This window comes from Gorilla gorilla, chromosome 16, assembly GCF_029281585.2.
Source record: "Gorilla gorilla gorilla isolate KB3781 chromosome 16, NHGRI_mGorGor1-v2.1_pri, whole genome shotgun sequence".
NCBI lineage: Eukaryota > Metazoa > Chordata > Mammalia > Primates > Hominidae > Gorilla > Gorilla gorilla.
This window is the reverse complement of record NC_073240.2, coordinates 67,164,673-67,191,643: the sequence shown is the minus strand read 5'-3', so window position 1 is coordinate 67,191,643 and position 26,971 is coordinate 67,164,673. Positions and strand designations below refer to the sequence as shown.

General features: G+C 45.3%; 3 protein-coding genes across 9 annotated transcripts in view; 2 read left to right on the top strand and 1 right to left on the bottom strand.

Annotated features, from left to right (window-relative positions):
- MAP2K1 (mitogen-activated protein kinase kinase 1) overlaps positions 1 to 16,416 on the bottom strand; it is a 102,532-nt gene extending 86,116 nt beyond the window's left edge. The window contains exon 1 of the mRNA XM_004056369.5: positions 16,285 to 16,416. Coding sequence (XP_004056417.1) covers positions 16,285 to 16,364 — 80 coding nt within the window. The 5' untranslated portion in view covers positions 16,365 to 16,416. The remainder of the gene's footprint in view (positions 1 to 16,284) is intronic.
- The window catches only part of TIPIN (TIMELESS interacting protein), a 55,180-nt gene continuing 44,491 nt past the window's right edge, over positions 16,283 to 26,971 (top strand). For 2 of the 7 annotated variants that reach the window (XM_004056368.5, XM_055362672.2), the window contains exon 1: positions 16,979 to 17,113. The gene's annotated coding sequence lies outside the window, so the exon portion shown is untranslated. Of the gene's footprint in view, positions 17,301 to 26,971 lie in introns of all 7 variants that reach the window. The other 5 variants (XM_063698636.1, XM_019010702.4, XM_055362671.2 and 2 more) reach the window with 5 other exon arrangements.
- LOC101132018 (large ribosomal subunit protein uL6-like) lies at positions 16,974 to 25,922 on the top strand. The gene is made up of 2 exons (XM_055362675.2): positions 16,974 to 17,113; positions 23,148 to 25,922. Exon 2 carries the CDS (start codon positions 23,173 to 23,175, stop codon positions 23,674 to 23,676), a length of 504 nt encoding a protein of 167 aa, XP_055218650.1. The 5' UTR covers positions 16,974 to 17,113; positions 23,148 to 23,172; the 3' UTR covers positions 23,677 to 25,922.

The following is a 26,971-nucleotide window of genomic DNA, read 5'->3' as shown; positions in this document are numbered from 1 at the left end:
ACCTCCTTCCACTGCAGCAGTGTGAACTCTGGCAAATTCACACCTCTCTAGGTCTGGTTTCCTCATCTCTCAAATGAAGGCCCAGGTCTAGAGAACCTGTTAGGTCCCATTCAGCCCTAATAAGCTCTGCTTCTATAAATCTGGGCAGCTGCTTCCTTTTTTCACAGCTCCTTGGAAAGAACAGAAAAGTCCCTGGCCCAGGAGGTCCTTGAGAAACCTCGTCACACTTAATAGTGCTCCCTGAGACACAAGAACTGCTACTGAGAGCAACGCAAGATGAGACAGCTATAAAATATCACATTGAAAAGAAAAAGTTGTTTTGCCGATGACACTAGTAAATCTACAAATGCATATATATTCAATCAAAAAACGTTACTAGATAGAGTAAGTGGATTTAACAAAGCTGCTGGATATAGCCAGTTCATACAAAACAAACCATAGTCGAGACGGAAAATACAAACTTAAAAATGTTCAATAACAACAGCATCAAAATGTTACATATTTGAAATATTAACTCAGGACGCAAGAGAATTATTGAGAAGAAACTATAATACCCTAAAATGAGAAAGAGGAACACATGAACAAATGGAAAGATACCCCACGAAAATTGCTGAAGTTTTCCTTAACCCCACCAAATTAAAAAATATATATGACTCTCAAAACTATGTAAGAGTGGGTTAAAAGTTTTAGTAGATAAAAATATCATAAAGACCAAGGTAAACCTGAAAATACAACAGATGGATAAATGCATCATGTTTAGTAAACTCCAGTAAGATACTAGACTTCACTGTGGAGAAAAATTAACTTAGACATACACCTCATACCGAGCATATTAATTCCACATGGGAAAAAGAGTTAATCACAAAAGGGGGAAAAAGGTTAGAAGAAAATGAAGCCACATATTCCTGCTAGTTGTGGAGAGATGACAGATGTTAAACTGCTAATGAAAAGCATGCTATACATAATGCCCAGTCAAAAAACATGCTTTTGAATATTTAAAAATGAAATATTTTTTCTTAATACATTACACACAATGGAACAATGTAGTAACCACATCATTTATAAAACTTCAAAATACAAAGCATATAAAAACTACTCAGAAATACTTTAAAATGATCAGAAAGGAAGAAAAATTTGCATGCGATTTTTCAAAATGTTCAGCCTGGAACCACAAAACCACCTCAGCCTACCTCTCCAGCTTCATTTCCTTCGACCCGAACCGATGCACCCGTCACACTCAACTACTTGCTGGCTTCTCTACACATCCCAGGCTTTCCCACTTGTGTGAAGTTGCTCATCCCGTGCTCTCTTCCTGCCACGCCCCCCCTATTCCCATGGAATCCTAGCCATCCTTCAAGACCCAGTTCAACTGTCATCTCCTCCATGAAGGCTCTCTTCATCTCCCCTCCTGGATGCGCACACTCCCTCCTCAGGCCAAGCTCCAACAGTGCTTGCTTTGTAGCTTTTCTGTGGCACTTTTCTTACTCTGCAGCCATTGTTTCCTCCTTCTTGTGCTCCTAAAATCTCCCCCTACACTCTCATATTAGATTTTAAGATCCTTGAAGGCTGAGATAATGTTACTCATCTTGAGTCACCTACCTGCAGCTCCCAGAATAGTGATTTACATTCAGTAAGCATTCAATAAATATGAGTTTAAACTGAATTGATGCAATTCAAAAATACAACAATTAAAGGGAAGCAAGTTGACCTTTAAAGGAGCCCTTAAACTGCCTATTAAACTATCAAAAACCACTAAACTGAAAAAAAAAGTTCTGAGGCTTGAGGAAACAGTTGAAATATACATTGTAAATTGGTTCAATCTTTTTTTGGAACATATTCTGTTAATATGTAACAACAGCGGTAGCATGGTCCATTGCCTCTGATTTGGTAGATGAATTCATCTAAAAGCAAAACAAAATAAATGGACTCAAAAACATTTACAAGCCTATCATTAAATAATAAGAATCTGGAAGCCACCTAATAATCAACAGTGTCATTTGCTTAGCCAGATCCTATCAAACTCTACTCTTCAGCCAATAAAAATGACAAGGATGAGGATTATGTCCATGTGTAAAAATCAGGAAAAAATCAACTGATCTCGACTATCCAAAAACGTATATAATGGAATAAACAAAGTTAAACTGGAGAATGTAATGTCTATAGGTTTTTTCTTTAGAAGGTATTCATACATTCAAAAATTTTAAAGCATTGTCCTTAAGCAGGCAACTATTCAAAGGGAGGGGCTCAAGGTCTTTCTACCTTGTCCATTTTCTCTTCAACCTCTAGGTAACCTCTTCTTAACCTGACTCCCTTCCTGACATCAGAGCAGGATGCCCCTGGGAGTTACGCAGCGAAATCAGAGTCAGGATCAGCACTTTTAGCTTTTGGCCCTTCATGGGATTCAGAAAACACCTGCTATTTCAAAACAAAACACTATTCATCTTGGGAGGAGAAGACGAAAACTTAGCAAACATGTAACTGAGCCTCTAAACAACTCTCTTGGGATTCTGAGCAACAAGGGCACAGGACATGAAGTAAAAACACAATCAAGTTGCAGCAAGAGACCAGGACGATTTTTCAAAATTGGCAGTTTCTGGAAGTGAACAACAGAAACAAAGCTGGAACCCTAAGCTTTCTTCTCAGGTTTGCCTCATTTTGTTCCTAGTCTCTGTGTTCTCTGGATTTGCTTTCTCAATGTGTCAGAAAGATTCACCACTGCTTGACTCATACTTCAGGGGGATGTGGTGGAATATCCACACAGAGAAATGCTAGCAAAAAGTTCCAAAGAGGGAGTTAAGAAAAAAAGAGAAAGTGTCTGGGCTCAGTGGCTTACACCTGTAATCCCAGCACTTTGGGAGGTTGAGCCAGGTGGATCGCTTGAGCCAAAGAGTTTGAGACCAGCCTGGGCAACAGAGTGAGAACCTGTCTTAAAAAAAAAGAAAAGAAAAGCCAGCAGAAAAGGTTTTTTTTGCTAGTTTGTTTGTTTAAACGTATTTTGGTGTTCTCAAATCTACCAATAATGATACATCGAATCAGCAATGCTGTACATTCAATTGTACATTGTACACAAAAAAAGTATGTTTCCTAATAAGAAAAAGATTCATAAAGTAGATTTAGTGAATAAAAATTATATAGTAATATAATAAAGTACTTATGCAAGAAGCCAAAACCTCAGCATCATGCTCAAACCTGCACATATACCCCCTGAATCTAAAATTAAATACAAAAACAGCTGGGCGATAGCCAGGCATGGTGGCTCACACCTGTAATCCCAGCACTTTGGGAGGATGAGGTGGGCGGATCACGAGGTCAAGAGTTCCAGACCAGCCTGGCCAACAAGGTGAAACCCCATCTCTACTAAAAATACAAAAATTACCCAGGCATGGTGGCACATGCCTGTAGTCCCAGCTACTCAGGAGGCTGAGGCAGGAGGATCACTTGAACCCAGGAGGTGGAGGTTGCGGTGACATGAGATCGTGCCACTGCACTCCAGCCTGGGCGAGAGCGAAAAAAAATAGCTGGGTGTATCGGCACGTGCCTATAGTCCCGGGTACTGGGAAGCGGAGGCTCTGGGGAGGGATCACTTGAGCCCAGAAGGTGAGGCTGCAGTGAGCCATGATCACACCACTGCGCTGCAGCCTGGGCAACACAGCAAGCAAGATCCTATCTCAAAAAAAAAGAGGGGGTGGGAGGGGAGAGATTGCATTTAATGTGATGTTTATCATACAATGTAGACAAGCAGCACAAAGGAATCTAGGGATGGGAAAGAGCAAATATTAGTTGACATTAAAGTACATAAGACTTGGAATGAGTTTTGCTTTTGGGGTACTTTTTAAATGTATTACAAATTTTTTTCAAACATACAGAAAAATTGAAAGAATAAAAGTGAAACTCTAACTAAACAAAACAACTGTGAACATTCCGTTCTATTTGCTTTATCCACTGTTTGTGTATGTCTGAGTTTTTTTCCTGAACCTCAGAGTAAGTTTTGTGCATTATGTATGAATATGAATTCTCCTATATAATATCTGTACCATCATTACATTAAAAATTTAGCAATACAGCCAGGCACGGTGGCTCACGCCTGTAATCCCAGCACTTTGGGAGGCCGAGGCAGGCGGATCACTTGAGGTCAGGAGTTTGAGACCAGCCTGGCCAACATGGTGAAACACCCTCTCTTCTAAAAATACAAAAATTAGCTGGGCATGGTAGCACGTGCCTGTAATCCCAGCCACTTCGAGGCTGAGGCACAAGAATCACTTGAACCCAGGAGACGGAGGTTGCAGTGAGCCGAGATCGCACCACTGCACTCCAGCCTGGACGACAAGAGTGAGACTGTCTCAAAAAAAAAAAAAAAAAAAAAAAAAAAAAAAAAAAATTTAGCAATACTCTACTCACATTTCCCCAACTGTCTCAACAATGCATTTTATAACTATTTTTTGATCCGGTACACAATTGGGATTCATGCAGTACATTTGTTTTTGTTTTGTTTTTGAGACAGGGTCTCACTCTGTCACCCAGGCTGGTGTGCAGTGGTACAATCATAGCTAACTGCAGCTTGGACCTCCCAAGCTCAAGTGATCCTCCTGCCCCAGCCTCCCAAAGGGCTGAGATTACAGGCATGAGCCACCGTGCCCAACCCATGCAGTACATTTGATCTGTATGTCTCCTTAGTCTCCTATCCTAGAACAGCACCACTCTCCCTTTTTTCCCTTGATATCACCTTTTCTTTGGAGACAGGGTCCCACTCTCTCACCCAGGCTAGAGTGCAGTGGCATGATTAGCGCTCACTGCAATCTCGCCACCCGGGCTCAAGCAATCCTCCCGCCTCAGCCTCCCAAATAGCGGGGACTACACGCACGCACCACCACATCTGGCTAATTTTTGTATTTTTGTAGAGACAAGGTCTCACCATGTTGCCCAGGCTGGTCTCTAGCTCTTGGGCTCAAGCAATCCTCCTGACTTGGCAGGTCTCCCCAAGTGCCCAAGTGCTGGGATTACAGGTGTGTGCCACCATGCCCACCCTTATACTGACTTTTTTTTTTTTAGATGAAATCTCACTCTGTCACCCAGGCTGGAGTGCAATGGCATGCTCTTGGCTCACTGCAACCTCCGCCTCCTGGATTTAAGCAATTCTCCCACCTCAGCCTCCCAAGTAGCTAGGACTACAGGCACGCGCCACCACACCTGGCTAATTTTTGTATTTTTAGTAGAGATGGGGTTTCACTATGTTGGCCAGGCTGGTCTCGAACTCCTGAGCTCGTAATCTGCATGCCTCGGCCTCCCGAAGTGCTGGGATTACAGGCGTGAGCCACCACAAATGGCCTATACTGACTTTTTAAGAGACTAGGTCAGTTGTCTTAGAGAATGTTCCACATCCTAGGTTTGTGGGATTGTTTCCTCTTGGTGCCATTAACTCATTCCTCTATCCCCGTATTTGCTATAAACAGGAAGTTAGGTCTAAAGGCTTGATTAGATGTAGGTTTGGACTAGATTTGAAGGACAAGCAGCGTATGAAATATCTAAATCAACATGATTTATCAACATTTACAATTTGCTATTAAGAACAAAAGGAACCATTCAGCCTTCTAAGAAGGAAGAAATCAAAAGCTGGCATCATTAACACATCCCATTTGCATAGCATTCCAGTGATCATAAAGTGCTTTTTTCTCTTCCCACTCTTGCCTCCCCATAAAGTGCTTCCGTGTATGTTATTTTGGATGATGCTCTCCCACCCTACTTCCCTCAGGGGTTTCTTATTACCAGCCTTACTCTACTAATGAGGAAAACTAGGCTCAATGAGGTTAAGTGATACGACCGAGGTCACACCATTAAGAAGTGTTACAGGTCGGGCGCCGTGGCTCACGCCTGTAATCCCAGCACTTCGGGAGGCCGAGGCAGGTGGATCACGAGGTCAGGAGATCGAGACCATCCTGGCTACACGGTGAAACCCTGTCTCTACTAAAAATACAAAAAATTAGCCGGGCGTGGTGGCAGGCGCCTGTAGTCCCAGCTACTCGGGAAGCTGAGGCAGGAGAATGGCGTGAACCCAGGAGGCGGAGCTTGCAGTGAGCCGAGACTGTGCCACTGCACTCTAGCCTGGGCGACAGAGCAAGACTCCATCTCAAAAAAAAAAAAAAGGCCGGGCGCGGTGGCTCACGCCTGTAATCCCAGCACTTTGGGAGGCCGAGGCGGGTGGATCACGAGGTCAGGAGATCGAGACCATCCTGGCTAACACGGTGAAACCCCGTCTCTACTAAAAATACTAAAAATTAGCCGGGCGTTGTGGCGGGCGCCTGTAGTCCCAGCTACTCGGGAGGCTGAGGCAGGAGAATGGCGTGAACCCAGGAGGCGGAGCTTGCAGTGAGCCGAGATCGCGCCACTGCACTCCAGCCTGGGCGACAGAGCGAGACTCCGTCTCAAAAAAAAAAAAAAAAAGAAGTGTTACAGGCCAGGCATGGTAGCTCATGCCTGTAATCCCAGCGCTTTGGGAGGCCGAGGTGGGCAGATCAACTGAGGTCAGGAGTTCAAGACCAGCCTGGCCAACATGGTGAAACCCTGCCTCTACTAAAAATACAAAAATTAGCTGGGAGTGGTGGTGTGCGCCTATAATCATAGCTACTTGGGAGGCTGAGGCAGGAGAATCGCTTGAACCCAGGAGGCAGAGGTTGCAGTGAGCCGAGATCACGCCATTGCACTCCAGCTTGGGCAACAAGAGCAAAACTCTGTCTCAAAAAAAGAAAAAAAGAACTATTATAACTAAGTAGGGAGTGATGTAACTGAGCATGGCACGGAGTTGCTCAGAAAAGACTACACACATTGGAGATAAGCTTTATGTAAGATCTTGAAAGATCGGTACCATCCGGGGCAGATGCGGTGTCTCACGCCTGTAATCGCAGCACCTTGTGGGGCTGAGGCAGGTATATCACCTGAGGTCAGGAGTTCGAGACCAGCCTGACCAACATGGTGAAATCCTGTCTCTACTAAAAAAATTAGCCGGGCATGGTGGTGTGTGCCTGTTATCATAGCCACTTGGGAGGCCGAGGCAGGAAAATGCGGGAGGCAGAGGTGGCCGTGAGCCAAGATCATGCCACTGCATTCCAGCCTGGATGACAAGAGTGAAACTCCATCTCAAAAAAACAAAAGGGCCGGGCACGGTGACTCACACCTGTAATCCCAGCACTTTGGGAGGCCGAGGAGGGCGGATCACGACATCGAGGCCATCATTTTTAAATTTTGTACTAAAAATACAAAAATTAGCCAGATGTGGTGGCGCATACCTGTAGCCCAGCTACTTGGGAGGCTGAGGCAGGAGAATCGCTTGAACCCGGGAGGCATAGGTTGCACTGAGGCGAGATCGCGCCACTGCACTCCAGCCTGCGGACAGAGTGAGACTCATCTCCAAAAACAAAACAAAACAAAAAAGATGGGTACCATTTATTTTATTCTAGGCACCACAGCAGACGGTGGAGAAATACCAGTACACAAGACAATCACAGTCCCTGTTTTCACAGAAGCTAAAGTGTAGTGGCAAGTACAAAACAAAAATAAAAACATGCAAGAGGGCCAGGCGCCTGTAATCCCAACAGTTTGGGTGGCTGAGGCAGTGGATCACCTGAGGTCAGGGGTTCGAGACCAGGCTGGGCAACATGGTGAGACGCTGTCTCTACTAAAAATACAAAAATTAGCCCGGCGTGGTGGTGTGCGCCTGTAATCCCAGCTACTCGGGAGGCTGAGGCACGATACTCACTTGAGCCCAGTGGGCAGAGGTTGCAGTGAGCCAAGATCATGTGACTGCACACTCCAGCCTTGGCGACAGAGTTAGACTCCGTCTCAAAAAAAAAAAAAAAAAAAATCATGCAAGAAAGTGGAGGAGGGCATTTCAGACAAAAAAAAAACCATGTCAGCAAGACCAGACAAATGTAAGAAGGTAAGAAACAGTATGCTGGTGGCACAGTGAGGAGAGTAAAGAAAGTGGTAAGTGGACCACAGCAGGTGAACCGAAAAACAGAGGAAAATTAAGCTAGATAGGCAAGGCAGGGCCAACAGCTACAGGAGTACCCACTTAAATGTAGTTTTGCTTTGACAATTCCAGTTACCCACAGTAAGTACAGTAACCACATTCATGTAACTGTCATTACAATATATTGTTATAATTCTTTTTTATTGGTTATTATTGTTAATCTCTTACTATGCCTAATTTATAAATTAAACTTCATCATAGGCATATACTGCATAGGAAAAAACACAGTATATGCAGGGTTTGGTACTATTGATATCTGTGGTTTCAGGCATCCACTAGGGGTCTTGGAACATATGCCACTCAGATAAGGAAGGACTACTGTACTCTACCACAGTATCTTCTTCCTTTCTTTGAAAGGTGCATAAATAAGTGAAACTGGAATTCTGTGAGTGTTTATATTCAAACAAGAGTCCCATATATTTCCTTGCCATGGGCTAAATCATCTTTAAGACTTTCTTTGCTATTACTGTATCTGCTGTAACAGCAGCAGAGATGTTCTTCCCAAAGACACAGGCTTAAGCAGGCCTTTTTCACATGAAGCTGTTCTGAAAGACAGCACCAGTATTAGTTACTGCATCAACTACCCAAAAGAAGCATCCAAGTTCAAAACTACAAAATCAGTGTGAAACCACTTCAAAAGCTCCTACTTATCAGGCCAGACATGGCGGCTCATGCCTGTAAACCCAGCACTTTTGGGAGGCCAAGGAGGGAGAACTGCATGAGGCAAGGAGTTTGAGCCCAGCCTGGGCAATATAGCAAGACCCTATCTCTAAATTTTAAAATTAGCCAGGCATGGTGGTAAATGCCAGTAGTACTAGCTACTTAGGAGGCTGAAGCAGGAGGATTCCCTGAACCCAGGAGTTCAAGGTTATAGTGAGCACCAATGCACTCCAGCCTGAGTGTCTGAGCAAGACCCTGTCTCTCAAAAAAAAAAAAAAAAAGTTCCTGGTTATCATGGTACACACCTCAGAAAGAGCCATAAGAGACAAAAAAAAAGCACATCAACCTGTCTCAACCTTTCTTCCTCCAGGGCCTTCACACTCTAACAGATGTGTGTTCCTTACAAACCTGGCAGAACTGCTGAGGCTATGAACTACACCCTGAATGCAATAAGTAAGTCTGAGTGTTTCAGGGTTACATAGAAACAATTTAAAATCCAAAATCATGAACGCTACTAAGGCCAAGCAGTGAACCCTCCTAAGGTTATTCAGCACCTTATAGCCTTCAAAGAAATTTTATACATCTTCAAAGGTATTCCTCTGAGGTAGGATCTAGTCAATCATTTAATCAACAGGTATCTACTGAGTATTTTCTATGTGCCAGAATCTGTTCTACACACTGAGCAATGAACAAGGCAAAGCCCCAACCATCATGAAGCTTACACTTGGGGTGGCAGAAGAAGATAAATACTTATACACGATGAAACATCAGTTAGTGATCAGCGCTACAAAGAAAAATAAGGCAAAATCAAAGGGTAGAAAATGACAGGGAGTTCTGTATTAGAGTGATTAAAGATGGCCTCTGTGAAGAGACATTTCAACAGAGGGGTGAAGGAAGTGAGGAAGCAAGTCATACAGTATTTGAGAGACAAACTTTCCAGGCAGCAGGAATGGCAAATGCAAAGATTCTAAGATAAGAATGTGCCCAACCTACAACCCAACAGCACAAAGGACAGTGTGGCTAGAGTGCATGAGTGAAGAGGACACTGGAAGAAAACTAAGGACCTGGTCAGGTAGGGCCTTGTAGGCCACCATGGTAAAGATTTTGTAAACAATTATCACCTCCACTTTACAGATAAGGAAACCAAGAGTCAGAAAGTAGAAGGGACTTGCCCAAGGTCAAAGAAAAAGTGAGATCTTGAGAGGTACCCTGCCTCACTATTGCAACTGGATTAACGGTATTGTTTTAAAGAAAGAGATTAGGCCGGGCGCGGTGGCTCACGCCTGTAATCCCAGCACTTTGGGAGGCCGAGGCGGGCGGATCACGAGGTCAGGAGATCGAGACCATCCGGGCTAACAAGGTGAAACCCCGTCTCTACTAAAAATACAAAAAATTAGCCGGGCGTGGTAGTGGGCGCCTGTAGTCCCAGCTACTCGGGAGGCTGAGGCAGGAGAATGGCGTGAACCCGGGAGGTGGAGCTTGCAGTGAGCCGAGATCGCGCCACTGCACTCCAGCCTGGGCGACAAAGCAAGACTCCGTCTCAAAAAAAAAAAAAAAAAAGAAAGAGATTAATAGCCGGTGCGGTGGTTCACACCTGTAATCCCAGCACTTTGGGAGGCCAAGGAGGGCAGATCACAAAGTCAGGACTTGGAGACCAGCCTGAGCAATATAATGAAACCCTGTCTCTACTAAAAATATAAAAATTAGCTGGGCATGGTGTCAGGCACCTGTAATCCCAGCTACTCAGGAAGCTAAGGCAGGAGAATCGCTTGAACCTTGTGGGGAGGGGTTGCAGTGAGCCAGGATTGCAACACTGCACTCCAGCCTGGGCAACAGAGTGAGACTCGGTCTCAAAAAAAACAAAAAAAAAAGAAGAGAGAGAGAGAGATAATATGCCTTATCCTGGAAGGAGAGACAATGTACCCTAAGACCCAGCAATTCCACTTCTGAGTACATTCCACAGGAAACTCTCTCACAACATCCAAAGGAGACAAGGATGTGCAAGGATGGGCATGGTCATGACTGTTTGAGGCAGCAAGGGGTTGGGAAACAACAAAGATGTCTAATTCTAGAGAAATAAATAAGTAAAATGTGGCAAGCAAACATGACTGCTCTACAACCAAGAGAAATAATGAACTAGACACATATTGTATAGCATCATGAATAGAGCTCAAAACAAAATTGGTTAAAAAAAGAAACTAAGGCCAGGCGCGGTGGCTCACGCCCATAATCCCAACACTTTGGGAGGCTGAGGCAGGCGGATCATTGAGGTCAGGAGTTCGAGACCAGCCTGACCAACATGGTGAAACCCTGTCTCTACTAAAAATACAAAATTAGCCAGGTGCGGTGGCACATGCCTGTAATCCCAGCTACTCAGAAGGCTGAGGCAGGAGAATAGCTTGAACCTGGGGGGCGGAGATTGTGGTGAGCCAAGATCATGCCATTGCACTCCAGCCTGGACAACAAGAGCAAAACTCCATCTCAAAAAAAAAAAAAAAAAAGAAAAGAAAAGAAAGAAGAAACTGATATAAAATTTAGGGATGGTCATTGCTTCTGTTCAAATACTCCTGGTGCACCAGCACAGTGGCTCATACCTATAATTTCAGCACTTTGGGAGGATGAGGTGGGCAGATCACTTGAGCCCAAGAGTTCAAGACCAGCCTGAGCAACATGGTGAAACCCCATCTCTACAAAACAATCAAAACTTAGCAGGGCATGGTGGCACGCACCATTATACTCCAGCCTGGGCAGTGGGAGCGAAACCCTTTCTTAAAAAAAAACACAAATATTCGTCGTTCTCCCCCTTCCAAAAAGGTCACTGCCCTCCTTGAAGGTCAACATGGCCACATGATTTGCTCTGGCCAAAGAAATGGCAGCAAAAATGACAAGGCTCACTTCTAGGCAAAACTTTAAGAGCCTGAATGTGGCTCTTCACAAGATTCCCTCCTCATGTAGGTATACTTCAGAGACGATGCCTCGATCAGCCTGGATCCCTAAAGGACTCCAATCTACAGAGCCTCCCACTGACCTGAAAGTGTGTTAAATTACTGAGATTTTGTGGTTGTTACCTCAACATAACCTATTCTATTCTGTCTATGAAATGCAGATTTGTAGCACAATAACATTTTAGAATCCTAAGCAGATACATACAAAACCATCCTTCTACTTCCCAAGGGTATACACATAACCAGACTAACAGGTGGAATTATAAAACCATATAAATATCTTAGAATGGTTGAGTGGGTGACTAAAACAAAAGGGAATGGGGAAAAAAGGAATGAGCATAAAGGGGAAAAGAAAAGGAAAAGACATAAAAAGTTTTATTAAACCCATTGTGCAAATATTAGAAATTCCATTCACTCACTGATTCAACAAACATCTATGGACCTATTATGTGCCAGAACTATTTTGGGTGTACTTACAGAGTGGTGAGTCAAAAAAAGGCAGTGCAGGCTGGGCGCGGTGGCTCACGCCTGTAATCCCAGCACTTTGGGAGGCCGAGGCAGGAGGATCACGAGGTCAGGAGATCGAGACCATCCTGGCTAACATGGTGAAACCCCATCTCTACTAAAAATACAAAAAATTAGCTGGACGCAGTGGTGGGCGCCTGTAGTCCCAGCTACTTGGGAGGCTGAGGCAGGAGAATGGCACGAACCTGGGAGGCGGAGCTTGCAGTGAGCCGAGGTCGTGCCACTGCACTCCAGCCTGGGCGACAGAGCGAGACTCCGTCTCAAAAAACAAAAAGGCAGTGCTGTGCTTAAAGTTTATAGTGTACAGGAGAGATAAATATTAAGAACACCCCAATGAAAAATTACAATGATTAAGTCTTATTAAAAGCTCAGGTGAGCATCAGGCACAGTAGTACCCACCTATAGTCCCAGCTACTCAAGAGGCTGAGGTGTGAGAATCACTGGAGTCCAGGAGTTCAAGAACCAGCCTGGGCAACATACCAAGACCCCCGTACCAAAAAAAAAAAAAAAAAAAGCAGCAGCTCAGGTGACATGACAAAGAGGGACTACATTCCTCTGAGATGCTTATAAACATCTCAGAGGAAGTGACATTTAGGCAAATAGGTGAAGACTGCTTCCTGCCTACCTAGGGAAGGAGGAGTGATTCATTCCAGGCAAAGGGAACAGCATGTACAGAGGCCTGCAGTGCATATAGACCATCCCATAGAGGAAGTGAAAGAGGACTAGTGTGGTGGAAGAAAGGAGTGGCAGGAAATGTGGTTAAAGAGATTGGTGGGAGGGGGTGGTGGGGACAACAGGCAGATCACTCAGTCTCATAGTCCAATATAAGGAGTTTGGATTTTGTGTAACTGCAATAGAACCAGAAGAACATTTTAAACAGAGGAATAATATTATCTCATTCTAACACTTAAGACCCTAGTAATATGCTCACATGTTTCTGCAAAATACACAAAAGAAAGCTATTTTTGCATGATTTTTCTTTGAGGACCCCTACAACTTGCATCAGCTTCAGGTCCCGTATTACCCAACTCCATCTCTGAACTGGGTAAGGGTTATGTTAGAGGTAAGCACAGGTGCCAAGGGAAAAGCTACCTTGCCAATTTGGTACCAAGAGTTCTTTACTGTCAAAATGGATTTTCTTCCTCTTTAGTTCACATTGTCTGATAACGTTCAAAATTGTGCCCTGGTCTAATCACAGAAATCATGAAAGCAACAGAATTCTTTCTGCTGGTAGCCCAAGATAGGGAACATTTTGCTTGAGGAACACTCTCAGAAGTGAAAGATGAAGATGTGTACAGCTTTCCCTCTCATTAGTGCTACGAAACACAGGGAAACAGTCCCTGTTTGTCTTGGGCAGCCTACACAAAGATGCCTCCTATTGTAACACAGCAATGAGTCATAGAGGTAGATGCAGATGGTACAAAAAACCAAACTAGGGAGAGTTGATTGTCCAGAAGCAAAGGCACCTTAACACATAATCTACCACCATGAATGAAAATCACCTTCCAGTTTCCTTCAGTCCAACACTTAGGCAGTAACAAAGGCACCAGCAGCCAACAGCTTTGGAAGTTTACTACGTACTACCTCATTTAATCTTCACAACTATGCTAGGTAGGTTCTATCATTAGCCCCATTTTTGCAGATGAAAAAAACTAAACCTAAGCCTTAGACCAAAAGACTTGAACCAGGTCACAAAACCACAACAGAGGCCGGGCTGTAATCCCAGCACTTTAGGAGGCTGAGGTGGGAGGATCACGAGGTCAGGAGTTTGAGACCAGCCTGACCAACAAGGTAAAACCCTGTCTCTATCAAAATACAAAAATTAGCCAGGCACAGTGGCACGTGCCTGTAGTCTCAGCTAGTTAGGAGGCTGAGGCAGGAGAATCGCTTGAAGCCGGGAGGTGGAGGTTGCGGTGAGCCGAGATCGCACCACTGCACTCTGGCCTGGGCAACAGAGCGAGACTGTCAAAAAAAAAAAAAAAAAAAAACCACAACAGAGCTAGGCTTCAAACTTAGCCTGACTCCAGAGCCCTTACCTTTTAACCACTGTTTAGACTCTCCCAGTACCATCCAAATTTTTCTGCCACCAAATCCGGGGTAGTTTCTTCTCATCCTGCTTTTACTGTTTTAATGAAATTCCTCCTCCTTGAGAGAATACAGTTGTGGTATCACGATTACAACAGAATGATAACAGGTACTTCTACTCAGTATCCACTTCCAAATCAAATAGGAAAGGATAATGAGGCCACAACACTCAGCCAGAATCCACTGTGGTCAAAACTTGTCCTAACAACAGTCATGACTTTCAGTCTATTTTAAGAGGGTGAAACACTGTATACTAAAACTGAACAAATGGGCTGGGCACGGTGGCTCATGCCTGTAATCCCAGCATTTTCGGAGGCCGAGGCAGGTGGATCACCTGAGGACGGGAGTTTGCCACCAGCCTGAACAACTTGGAGAAACCCCATCTCTACTAAAAATACAAAATTAGCCGGGCATGGTGGCGCATGCCTGTAATCCCAGCTACTCGGGAGGCTGAGGCAGGAGAGTCGCTTGAACCCGGGAGGCAGAGGCTGCAGTTAGCCAAGATCGCACCATTGCACTCCAGCCTGGGCAACAAGAGTGAAACTCCGACTCAAAAAAAAAAAAAAAAAAAGAACAATGTTTGCAATGCAGTAATACAATCCAACTACCTATACAAGTCAGTATTATGCAAAATAGACCCCACAGGATTGAGAGGGGACTAAAGAAGAGAGTCTGTTGGGAGCAGGTCTGAAAAACACAGCTGAACACACACCACAGGTCCACCATCGACCTTGTGATCATTACAGGGATGGAACAAGTCATCAAGCCAACAGGTCCCCGGGTTATTAAAATCTAGAGAAAGTTGGCTGGGCATAGTGGCTCATGCCTGTAATCCCAGCACTTTGGGAGGATCGCTAGAGTCCAGGAGTTCAAGACCAGCCTAAGCAATATAGCAAGACCCCATCTGTATAAAAGTTTAAAAAATAAAATTTTCTAAAAATCTAGAGAAAGGAAGGGAGGTTACAGAAATCACCAAAGAGCATAAGGTCCAAGCCTACTCTGATTTCATCAATTAGCTTCCTAAAGTCTGCAGTGTGCAGGTAAAAGATTAAGAACCCAATCCTTACTGAAGGTTGGGCAAACAACAACCAAAAAAAGGCAAAAAATAATAATAACCTAATCTTTTCTGGCTATTTCTCTAGCTAGCTAAGCAGCTTTCCCTCACATAGTCTTGCCCCTTACCTATAACCCAAGAGAGTTGTGGGAGCTCAGAAACCCCCAGGAAACAGACTCATGATTATTTAACGAAATAAAGTGCTCGTTTGTAAGCAACGCTGGAAGCTGCAGAGATGGAGCACCTAGCATGTGGTTTCTAGGTCATGGTGTTCATGCCTCAGGTCAGGAGTTTAGGGGCTCCTGGTGAAGTACGGAAAACTAGGAAATCATTAGTGAGAAAATGGTTTGTTCAATGAATGAATGAAGAGTAGGACGAAGAAGAAAGCCGCTTTCTTGAGCAATTTCCCAGGAATGCCAAGTACCGGGAACCTCCAAAGTCAGCAAGGAAAAGCCACGAAGTCCACACAGACTTCCAGCACGCCCCCGCTGGCCAGGCAGTTGGCCTGCAACAAGGCACTCAGGCCCCACAGGTGTCAGGCATGAAGGTGAGGATGATGCTCCACACTTAATACCCTGAGCTGGTCTCAAAAGCACAGATGCGATCTTAATTCTTTCCAAAACATTAGCCTCCTCTCCCCGTTACAGGCCAGACTCCCAGATGATCACATTTAGAACAGAACTGGGAGGAGGCAGGGGAGACGTGCTAGCTTTTATTTTCTTGGGAGAAGACTGTACAGTGGCCAGGAACCACTAAAACGGTCGGGAAAAGGGGTACAGAGAGGAATGGAGACCCGCGGGATCCGCTAACTGGTCTGAGTCAGGAGCACAATCAGTGCTTAGTCACCGATACCTCGGCGGCCGGGAGTTTCTCGCCCCCTGCCAGCCCCAGACGTACGTGACAAACCAGATCGGAGCCTGGCGCGCGCTCCTGCTCCCCGGCTCGGGCCTCCCCAGCCGGGCCCCGAGGTTCACCGCCCGTCCCATACTTACTCCGCAGAGCTGGTCCCGTTAACTGCAGAGCCGTCGGGGGCCGGGTTCAGCTGGATGGGCGTCGGCTTCTTCTTGGGCATTTTGGACCCGGGTAACGCGCTTCCAACTCCGGGGGGAGGGCAGCACCTCTCGCTTCCTCCCGCTGCGCTGCCCCGCGCCCGCTGCGCAGGACCAAGTCCGGGCCGCGGGCCGCGGGCCCCGGGGCTGCCTTCAGCGGGTGCGCCCCGCGCGGTCCCGTCAGCGCCGAGGGGCCGGTAGCGGTCTCAGTGGACCCCCGCCCCACCCGCCCGGGACTCGGCTTCGCGCGCAGAGAGCCGAAAGGCTGCCCTGCAGGAGCGGAGCGGGCTGAACGTGCGGTTCGGCAGCCCGGGATTCCCTTCCTCTCTCTCTCTCAACCAACCAGTCCCTCCGGCTCGGGCGGCGCAGCCGCGCGCGCACTAGAGCCCAGCTCCAGCTCCTGCCGGGGAAAGTGCCGCCGCTGCCGTGCTCCTAGTCGCTCTGCGAAGCGGCCCTGGGAGGGACTGGAGGCCGGGGGAGGGGCGGGGAAGGGGAAGCCTCGCCTCCCACCCGGGATGCGGCGCTTTCCACACTCCCACTCGGCTCCGCCCCTATTGCCTCGCAGACAACCAATGGGGGCAAGCCTCGGCGGCAGATGACGCGGAAATACGTCACGGGAGCGCGGCGCACTGCCCTGGGGGCGGGGTGCGTCGCGGACGCCACGGCGCCCTCTGTCGCCCCGAGGCTATCAGGTGGACCCAGCTGAGAAGAAGTCTGTGTCGCTGTGTGGTGAGCTCTCCAGGCCAGGTGCCGCGCGGCCTCCACCTCTGCGGTAACCGGCCTGCCCCCGACCCCTGTCCCCAAGCCGAGTCGTGTTGACGAAAATGAAATAACAAAATAAATAAGGAAAAGGACCCCTTCCTGTGTCCAGAGGAGAGGCAGCGTGGGGAATAGGAAACTTGTCGAGAGACTCCTTTGAGCCCAACAAACTGACGCATATATATTTTGTTTGTTTAATGGTAATACTACTGAGAAGGGTGCAAGGAAATGGATACTCAGTGCTGATGAGATTGTAAATTGTTGCGACAGTTTTTGAGAGCAGATTGATGATTTTTTTTTTTTTAGACTTGGGAACTTTTTTTTTTTAAGACGGTGTCTCCCTCAGTTGCCCAGCCTGGAGTGTAGTGGCGCGATCTCCGCTAACTACCACCTCTGCCTCCCATGTTCAAGCGATTCTCCTGCCTCAGTCTCCTGAGTAGCTGGGATTACAGGCACTCGCCGTCACGCCCGGATCCTTTTTGTATTTTTGTAGAAACGGGTTTTCACCATGTTGGCAATATTTTTTTAAAGCCTTAAAAACACTCTTTCGGGCCAGGAGCGGTGGCTCACGCCTGTAATCCCAATTTTGGGAGGCCCAGGCAAGAGGATCACTTGAGCCCAGGAGTTCGAGACTAGCCTGGGCAACATAGTGAGACCCCCGTCTCTATTAGCTGGGCATGGTTGTGTGCAGCTGTCGTCCAAGCTACTGAGGAGGCTGAGGCTGGAGGATCACTTGAGCCCAGGAGTTGAGGCTGCAGTGAGCTATGATCACACCACTGCACACCAGCCAGGGCTACAGAGCAAGACTCCCTTTAAAAAAACTTTCATCCAGGCCAGGCGCGGTGGCTCACGCCTGTAATTCCAGGACTTTGGGAGGCCGAGACGGGTGGATCACGAGGTCAGGAGTTCAAGACCAGCCTGGCCAAGATGGTGAAACCCATTTCTACTAAAAATACAAAAAATTAGCTGGGCGTGGTGGCGGGCGCCTGTAATCCCAACTACTTGGGGGGCTGAGGCAGAGAATTGCTTGAACTCGGGAGGCGGAGGTTGCAGTGATCCAAGATCACACCACTGCACTCCAGCCTGGGCGACAGAGTGAGACCCCGTCTCAAAAAAAAAAAAGAACTTTAATCCAAAAATTCCAGTTCTGTGAATTACTAAAGAAATAAGATGTGAATAAAGAGCTTAATAAGATAAGAGGCACAATACTCATTCAAAAGTGCACATTCAGTGTTCCTCTTCCCCTTTCCCATCCTAAAATATTAAGTGTCAAAGACATTAGGTGTACAGAACAAAGGAAACGTGTACAGAACAAAGGAAACATCTACACCTGGTTATCCACAGCCAGGTGTTGGTGACCTAGCAGGTAAGGAGGCTGAGGAACCTGAGAAAATGAAGAGGGCTTGAACACCTGGGAGGCAGCCCTACACAAAGTCTTAGCCATAGGGCCGAAGAGGGGAGAACAAGGCATCCAAGTGGGGAAGGCCTAGAAGCTTAGATGGGAGGTTAGTTGCATTCAGGATGATTGATTAAGTCACTAAATATATTAAGCATGACAGAGCCAGCTTTCTCACTGTGGTAGAATGAAGTTAGAAGTATGGGAAAGGAGAATACCTTACGCTATTGTATTGGAATTGGAGGTATCAGTGTGAACTCATTGTTTTGTTTTGTTTTGTTTTGGGGTGTTTTTATTTTGTTTTGTTTTTGTTTTTGAGTGGCGTTTTGCTCTTTTTGCCCAGGCTTGAGTGCAATGGCGCGACCTTGGCTCATTGCAACCTCCACCTCCCAAGCTCAAGTGATTCTCCTGCCTCAGCCTCCCAAGTAGCTGGGATTACAGGCATGCACCACCATGCCTGGCTAATTTTGTATTTTTAGTAGAGACGGGATTTCACCATGTTGGCCAGGCTGGTCTCAAACTCCTGACCTCAGGTGATCCACCCACCTCAGCCTCCCAAAGTGCTGGGTTTACAGGCGTGAGCCACCGCGCCCGGCCTGAACTCATAGTTTTTTAAAAAATAAATTATTTTGGGTGGGTGCAGTGGTGGCTACCACCTGTAATCCCAGCACTTTGTGAGGCCAAAGCTGGAAGATCACTTGAGGTCAGGACTTCAAGATCAGCCTGGCCAACATGGTGAAACCCCGTCTCTACTAAATTACAAAAATTAGCTGGGCATGGTGGTGGGCACCTGTAATCCCAGCTACTCAGGAGGCTGAGGCAGGATAATTGCCTGAACCAGGGAGGAAGAGTTTGCAGTGAGCTGAGATTGCACCACTGCACTCCAGCCTGGGCAACAGAGCGAGACTCTGTCTCAAAAATAAATAAAATAGGCCGGGCGCGGTGGCTCATGCCTGTAATCCCAGCACTTTGGGAGGCTGAGGTGGGCAGATCACGAGGTCAGGAGATCGAGACCATCCTGGCTAACACGGTGAAATCCCATCTCTACTAAAAAATACAAAAAATTAGCCGGGCGTGGTGGTGGGTGCCTGTAGTACCAGCTACTCAGGAGGCTGAGGCAGGAGAATGGCGTGAACCCGGGAGGTGGAGCTTGCAGTGAGCAGAGATCGCGCCACTGCACTCCAGCCTGGGCGACAGAACAAGACTCCGTCTCAAAAATAAATAAATAAATTAAATAAATAAAAATAAATTTTATTGTGTATATTTGAGGTTTCTAACATGATGTTATGGGATATATATAGATAGTAAAATGGTTACTATAGTGAAGTGAATTAACATATCTATACTGTCACATAAAGGCTTGTGTAAAGTATGACAAGAGCAGCTAAAATCTACTTATTTAACAAAAAACGCAAATAAAATACAATGTTATTAACTATGGTCTTCATGTTGTACATTAGATCTCTAGACTTCTTCATCCTACATATCTGCTGCTTTATATTCTTTGACCTACATCTCCCCATTTCTTTCCCCCATACTTTTTAATATAGAGGCATAGATATAAATGTATGCATGTGTGTGTAGAAGTGTGTCCTTATTCATGTTAAACATGCGTAATTTTTAATATCAGAGTAAAATAATAAACATTAAAAAGTGAATTGAAGGCCAGGTGCGGTGGTGGCTCACACCTTTAATCCCAGCACTTTGGGAGGCTGAGGTGGGAGGATCACCTGAGGTCAGGGGTTCAAGACCAGCCTGGCCAACATAGTGAAACCCTGTCTTTACTAAAAATACAAAAATTATCTGAATGTGGTGGCGGGTGCCTGTAGTCCCAGCTACTTGGGAGGCTGAAGCTGGAGAATCACTTGAACCCAGGAGGTGGAGGTTACAGTGAGCCAAGATCACTCCACTGTACTCCAGCCTGTGCAACACAGTGAGACTATCTCAAAAAAAAAAAAATTGAAACTTTTCAAAGTAATCTATTATCAAGGCAGTCTATCTGAATTCTGGTATAATTTTATATTTACTAGTTCAAATAAAAACTATTAGGACTTTGAGCAATTAATTGAAATTTTCAAGGCCTCACTTCCACTCTGTGTAAAATGGAGCATTCTTTTTAATATTGAAATATTATGATTCTATGCATGCTGGGTTGGCCTCCACTGAGTAAACCCTAAGCCCTTATCATGATCCAAGAAGCCCAGATAAACAATTACCCCAATGGTTAAAGTTTGCAGAATAGTTCAAGGTAGGAGAATTTGTTTTCCTCATTTCCTTTTCAGACCGGCAGTGATCCATCGGTTCTGTCAACTTTTCCTGAGGGCCTAACATAAGTGCTGACCATACAGACAAGAATAAGACTGAACTATATGTGTATGAATCAGTGATGTATAATAATAAACACTGTAACATATATATTTGGTTGAACCATATCAGGTTGCTCTATTTGTAGGTCAAAAATGTTCGAATATTAGCAAATACTGGTTCATCCCATTTGTACACAGTGTAGCTAGATCACAAATGTGAAGATCCAAGAAATACAGGCCAGATGTGGTGGCTCACTCCTGTCACTCCCGTAATCCCAGCACTTTGGAAGGCTGAGGCAGGTGGATGACTTGAGCCCAGGAGTTCAACACTAGCCTGGGCAATATGACGAAACCCCATCTCTACAAAAAATACAAATATTAGACAGGCATAGTGGCACATGCCTGCAGTCCCAGCTACTCTGGAGGCTGAGGTGGGATGATCGCTTGAGCTGAAGTCAAGGCTGCAGTGAGCCATGATCTTGCACACCAGCCTGGAAAACACAGAAGAAATACAAGGACAACCAGTGATGAAAACATATCAAGAATTGAGGAGTACATTTAACTCAGACCTCTATATCTTAGGTTCAAAATCAAACAAAACAAAAAAGCATCAACTTGAGAGAGAAAGACCTGAAATTAATTCCAGTTCTGCCCTTGGCTGATTACTTACCCTCTCTGAGCATCAGTTAATTTACCTATAAAATGAGAATTATACTGTCTACTACTGCACTAAATAGTTATGAGCATTAAATGAAATTTTGAAAGAATAGTGCCTAACACACAGGAGCTAAATAAATGGTGATGGTGATAAGTTTTCATCATGTAAACATAATCTGCTAGAAGAATAATTTTTTTTTTTTGAGACAGAGTTTCACTCATCGCCCAGGTGGAGTGCAGTGGTGCAATCTCGGCCCACTGCCACCTCTGCCTTCCAGGTTCAAGCGGTTCTCCTGCCTCAGCCTCCCAAGTAGCTGGGATTACAGGCACCCGCCACCATGCTCAGCTAATTTTTTGTATTTTTAATAGAGACGGTTTCGCCATGTTGGGCAGGCTGGTCTTGAACTCCTGACCTGAGGTGATCCACCCACCTTGGCCTCCCAAAGTGCTGGGATTACAGGTGTGAGCCACCGTGCCCGGCCGAAGGAGAATAATTTATAGAGGCTTTCCTGGAGACAATTTCTTCTTCAGAAATATTCATACACTTTGATTCAGTAATTCTACTTCCATGATTCTCTTGTAAAGAAATTATGAAAGCTATACAGAAGAATGATCAACATAGTATTATTTAAATAGCTAAAATCTGAAATTACCTAAATATTCAACAGAAGAGAAATGATTACATCATTTATGACACACCCGTATGATGAAATACTGGACAAGAAAAGACTTTCATTTCTAGAAATTTCAAACAGTAGGAATTAATATTTTTTAACAGTACTTCTAGAAAAACCTAGGATCTCTATTTTTTTAATTTTTTCCAGATGGAGTCTTGCTCTGTCACCTGGGCTGGAGTGCAGTGGTGCAATTGGGGCTCACTGCAACCTACGCCTCCCAGGTTCAAGCAATTTGCCTGCCTCAGCCTCCTGAGTAGCTGGCATTACAGGCACCCGCCACCACGCCCAGCTAATGTTTGTATTTTTAGTACAGATGGGGTTTCACCATGTTGGTCAGGCTGGTCTCTAACTCCTGACCTCAGGTGATTCACCCACCTCGGCCTCCCAAAGTGCTGGGATTACAGGCCTGAGCCACCGCGCCTGGCCCAGATCTCTATTGTTTTGTCATAAACAGAAAAAACATAACGTCTATATCAACACCCAAAGGCAAATGAAAGTAGAGTGAGATAGCATTGGACACAACTATTTTTGGTAAAAACCAATAGAACATAATAGATATCTGGGAAATGGCCAGGACTTTCAATGTCATGGAGTACTTAGTTAAGGAAACAGGGACAACTACCTGGCCATTTGAAAAAGAAATGAAGGTGTAGGGGCCGGGCGCAGTGGCTCACGCCTGTAATCCCAGCACTTTGGGAGGCCGAGGTGGGGTGGATCACGAGATCAGGAGATCGAAACCATCCTGGCTAACACGGTGAAACACCACCGTCTCTACTAAAAATACAAAAAATTAGCCGGGCGCTGTCGTGGGCGCCTGTAGTCCCAGCTACTCAGGAGGCTGAGGTAGGAGAATGGCGTGAGCCTGAGAGGCGGAGGTTGCAGTGAGCCCAGATAGCGCCACTGCACTCCAGCCTGGGTGACAGAGCGAGACTCCGTCTCAAAAAAAAAAAAAAGAAAGAAAGAAAAGAAATGAAGGTGTATCCCTACTTTTTATCCTATAATAAATTCCAGGTCCTTTGCTGTGTCTACTGCGAGAATGAAGACCATTCTCATTAATCAGACTGTCGACATTCCAGAAAATGTCAACATTACTCTGAAGGGACACACAGTTATCGTGAATGGCCCCAGAGGAACCCTGCGGAGGGACTTCAATCACATCAATGTAGAACTCAGTCTTCTTGGAAAGAAAAAAAAGAGGCTCTTGGTTGACAAATGGTGGGGTAACAGAAAAGAACTGGCTACCATTCGGACTATTTGTAGTCATGTACAGAACATGATCAAGGGTGTTACACTGAGCTTCCGTTACAAGATAAGGTCTGTGTATGCTTACTTCCCCATCATCGTCGTTATCCCGGAGAATGGGTCTGTTGTTGAAATCCAAAATTTCTTGGGTGAAAAATACATCCACAGGGTGCGGATGAGACCAGGTGTTGCTTGTTCAGTATCTCAAGCCCAGAAAGATGAATTAATCTTTGAAGGAAATGACACCGAGCTTGTTTCAAATTCAGCGGCTTTGATTCAGCAAGCCACAACAGTTTAAAACAACGATATCAGGAAATTTTTGAATGGTATCTATGTCTCTGAAAAAGGAACTGTTCAGCAGGCTGATGAATAAGATCTAAGAGTTATCCAGCTACAGAAAGAAGATGCCAGATGACTCCTAAGACCTACTTGTGATATTTAAATGATGTAATAAAAGACCTGTTGATTTGGAGAAAAGTAAATAGCTAAATAAATTCCAGGTGCATCAAAGATGCAATCAAGGCCAGGCACAGTGGCTCATGCCTGTGATTCCAGCATTTTGGGAGGCAGAGGCGGGACAATTGCTTAACGCCAGGAGTTTGAGACCAGCCTGAGCAATATGGGAAGACTCCATCTCGACAAAAAAAAAACTTTGACTGGGCACGACGGCTCATGCCTGTAACCTAAGACTTTGGGGGACCAAGACGAGAGAATTGCCTGAGGCCAGGAGTTTAAGACCAGCCTAGTCAACATAGTGAGATCCCCCATTTCTTAAGAAAATATTTTTAATAAAATTAACAAAAGATAAACTTAGCCAGGCATGGTGGCACATCCCTGTAGTCCCAGCTACTTGAGAGGCTGAGGTGGGAAGATTACTTAGGCCCAGGAGGTCCAGGTTAGAGTGAGTCATGATCAAACTACTGCACTCTAGCCTGGACAATAGAGTGAGACCCTGTCTCAAAAAAAAAAAATGGAAGAAAAGAATAAAGAAAGAAAGATGAAATCATACAAGTACTGCTAGAAAAGCTAGATAAGATCATGGGAAAATTTTTTTTTATTTTGGAATGAGAAAAACATTTGAAGAAAGACACAAACTGTCAAAACCATAAAGGCAAAGATTAATAAAATTAACCTCACAAAGATTTAACATTTCTCCATGGAGAAAAAACACCTTGTACAGAGATATAAGTACACAAATGATAAGCTGAGAAAATAAACATTTACAATATCTGCAATATAATAAAAGTCTAATTTCTTTAATATAATTAAGAGCAATCGGCTGGGCGCGGTGGCTCACACCTGTAATCCCAGCACTTTGGGAGGCCAAGGAAGGCAGATCACGAGGTCAGGAGATGGAGACAAGCCTGGCCAACATGGTGAAACCCCGTCTCTACTAAAAATACAAAAATTTGGCCGGGTGCGGTGGCTCACGCCTATAATCCCAGCACTTTGGGAAGCCTAGGCGGGCGGATCACGAGGTCAGGAGTTCAAGACCACCCTGGCCAACACAGTGAAACCCCGTCTCTACTAAAAATACAAAAATTAGCCGGACATGGTTTCATACACCTGTAATCCCAGCTACTCAGGAGGCTGAGGCAGGAGAATTACTTGAACCTGGGAGGCAGAGGTTGTGGTGAGCTGAGATCACACCACTGCACTCCAGCCTGGGTGACTGAGTGAGACTTTGTTTAAAAAAAAAAAAATTAGCTGGGCATGGTGGTGTGCACCTGTAATCCCAGCTACTTGGGAGACTGAGGCAAGAGAATTGCTTGAACCCAGGAGACGGAGGTTGCAGTGAGCCAAGATCGTGCAATTGCACTCCTGCCGGGGCAACAGAGCGAGACTCCATCTCAAAAAAAAAAAAGAAAAAATTAGTTGGGTGTAATGACATGTGCCTGTAGTCCCTGCTACTCGGGAGTCTGAGTCAGGAGAACTAGTTGAGCCCAGGAGGCAGAGGTTGCAGTGAGCCGAGATTGCGCCACTGCAATCCAGCACTCCAGCCTGGGTAACAGAGCGAGACTCCAAGTTAAAAAAAAAAAAAAAAGCCAGGCGCAGTGGCTCACGCCTGTAATCCCAACACTTTGGGAGGCCAAGATGGGTGGATCACAAGGTCAGGAGTTCGAGACCAGCCTGGCCAATATGGTGAAACCCCATCTCTACTAAAAATACAAAAATTAGTTGGGCGTGGTGGCACGCGCCTGTAGTCCCAGCTGCTCAGGAGGCTGAGGCAGGAGAATCACTTGAACCCAAGAGGCGGAGGTTGCAGTGAGCCAAGATGGCGCCACTGCACTCCAGCCTAGGTGACAGAGCAAGAATGTCTCAAAAAATAAAAATAAAAGAAAAAGAGCAATTACAAATTAAAAGAAGATCATCATTCATCCAATAGAAACATAAGGAAAGTATTAATACATCAATATAGGTAGTTCACAGATAAAGTCATACAAATGGCTTTCAAATATTCTACTCACTTAGAGAAATGCAAATTATGAGAGATCACCTTTCACTTATCAATATTATTGAACATGTGGGAGAAAAGGCATTCTCATACACTATTGCTGGGAGTATAATTGCTGCACTCTCTTTTTTTTTTTTTTTTTTTTTGAGAGGGAGTCTTGCTCTGTTGCCCAGGCTGGAGTGCAGTAGCCTGGTCTCGGCTCACTGCAACCTCCACCTCACGGGTTCAAGCGATTCTCCTGCCTCAGCCTTCTGAGTAACTGGTATTACAGGTGCCCACCACCATGCCTGGCTAATTTTTGTATGTTAGTAGAGATGGGGTTTCACCATTTTGGCAAGGTTGGTCTCAAACTCCTGACCTCAAGTGATCCACCAGTCTTGGCCTCCCAAAGTGTTGGGATTACAGGCGTAAGCCACCGTGCCCAGCTGCTGCAATCTCTTTAAAGGGCATTTTGGCAATAACTGTTTAAAGTCCCAATACTGACCCAGCATTGCATAATTTTTCCTTAGAAATTATCAGACCTGGGGCCGGGCACGGTGGCTCATGCCTGTAATCCCAGCACTTTGGGAGGCCAGAGTGGGGGGGGTCACTGGAGGTCAGGAGTTCAAGACAGCCTGGCCAACATGATGAAACCTCATCTCTACTAAAAATACAAAAAATTAGCCAGGCTTGGTGGTAGACGCCTGTAATCCCATCTACTCGGGAGGCTGAGGCAGGAGAATCGCTTGAACCTGGGAGGCAGAGGTTGCGGTAAGCCGAGACCACATCACGGCACTCCAGCCTGGGAAACGAGCGAAACCCCGTCTCAAAAACAAAAACAAAAAAAAAAAGAAAAAAATTATTAGACATATATACCAAAAAACCTTTTTCTACATACATGATTACTGCAGCATTATTTAAAACAGAAAAAAAGAAACTGGAATCAGTCTGTCTGTCAAAAGGAGAGTAAATTATGACATACAAATAAATCATGACACATTTATACAAAGAAGTACTATACAGTACGGTCATTCCAAAGAATGAGGCAGACATATTTATGCTGGTATAGAAAGATCTTCAAAATGTATGATGTGAAACAAAATAAATGGAGCAGAACATTGTGTAGAAACTATTTGTTAGAAAAACAAAAGAAGGATAT

What these genes read in the sequence shown, in the direction of transcription:
- LOC101132018 (XM_055362675.2), top strand. Translation starts at nt 23,173, where the DNA reads ATGAAGACCATTCTCATTAATCAGACTGTCGACATTCCAGAAAATGTC.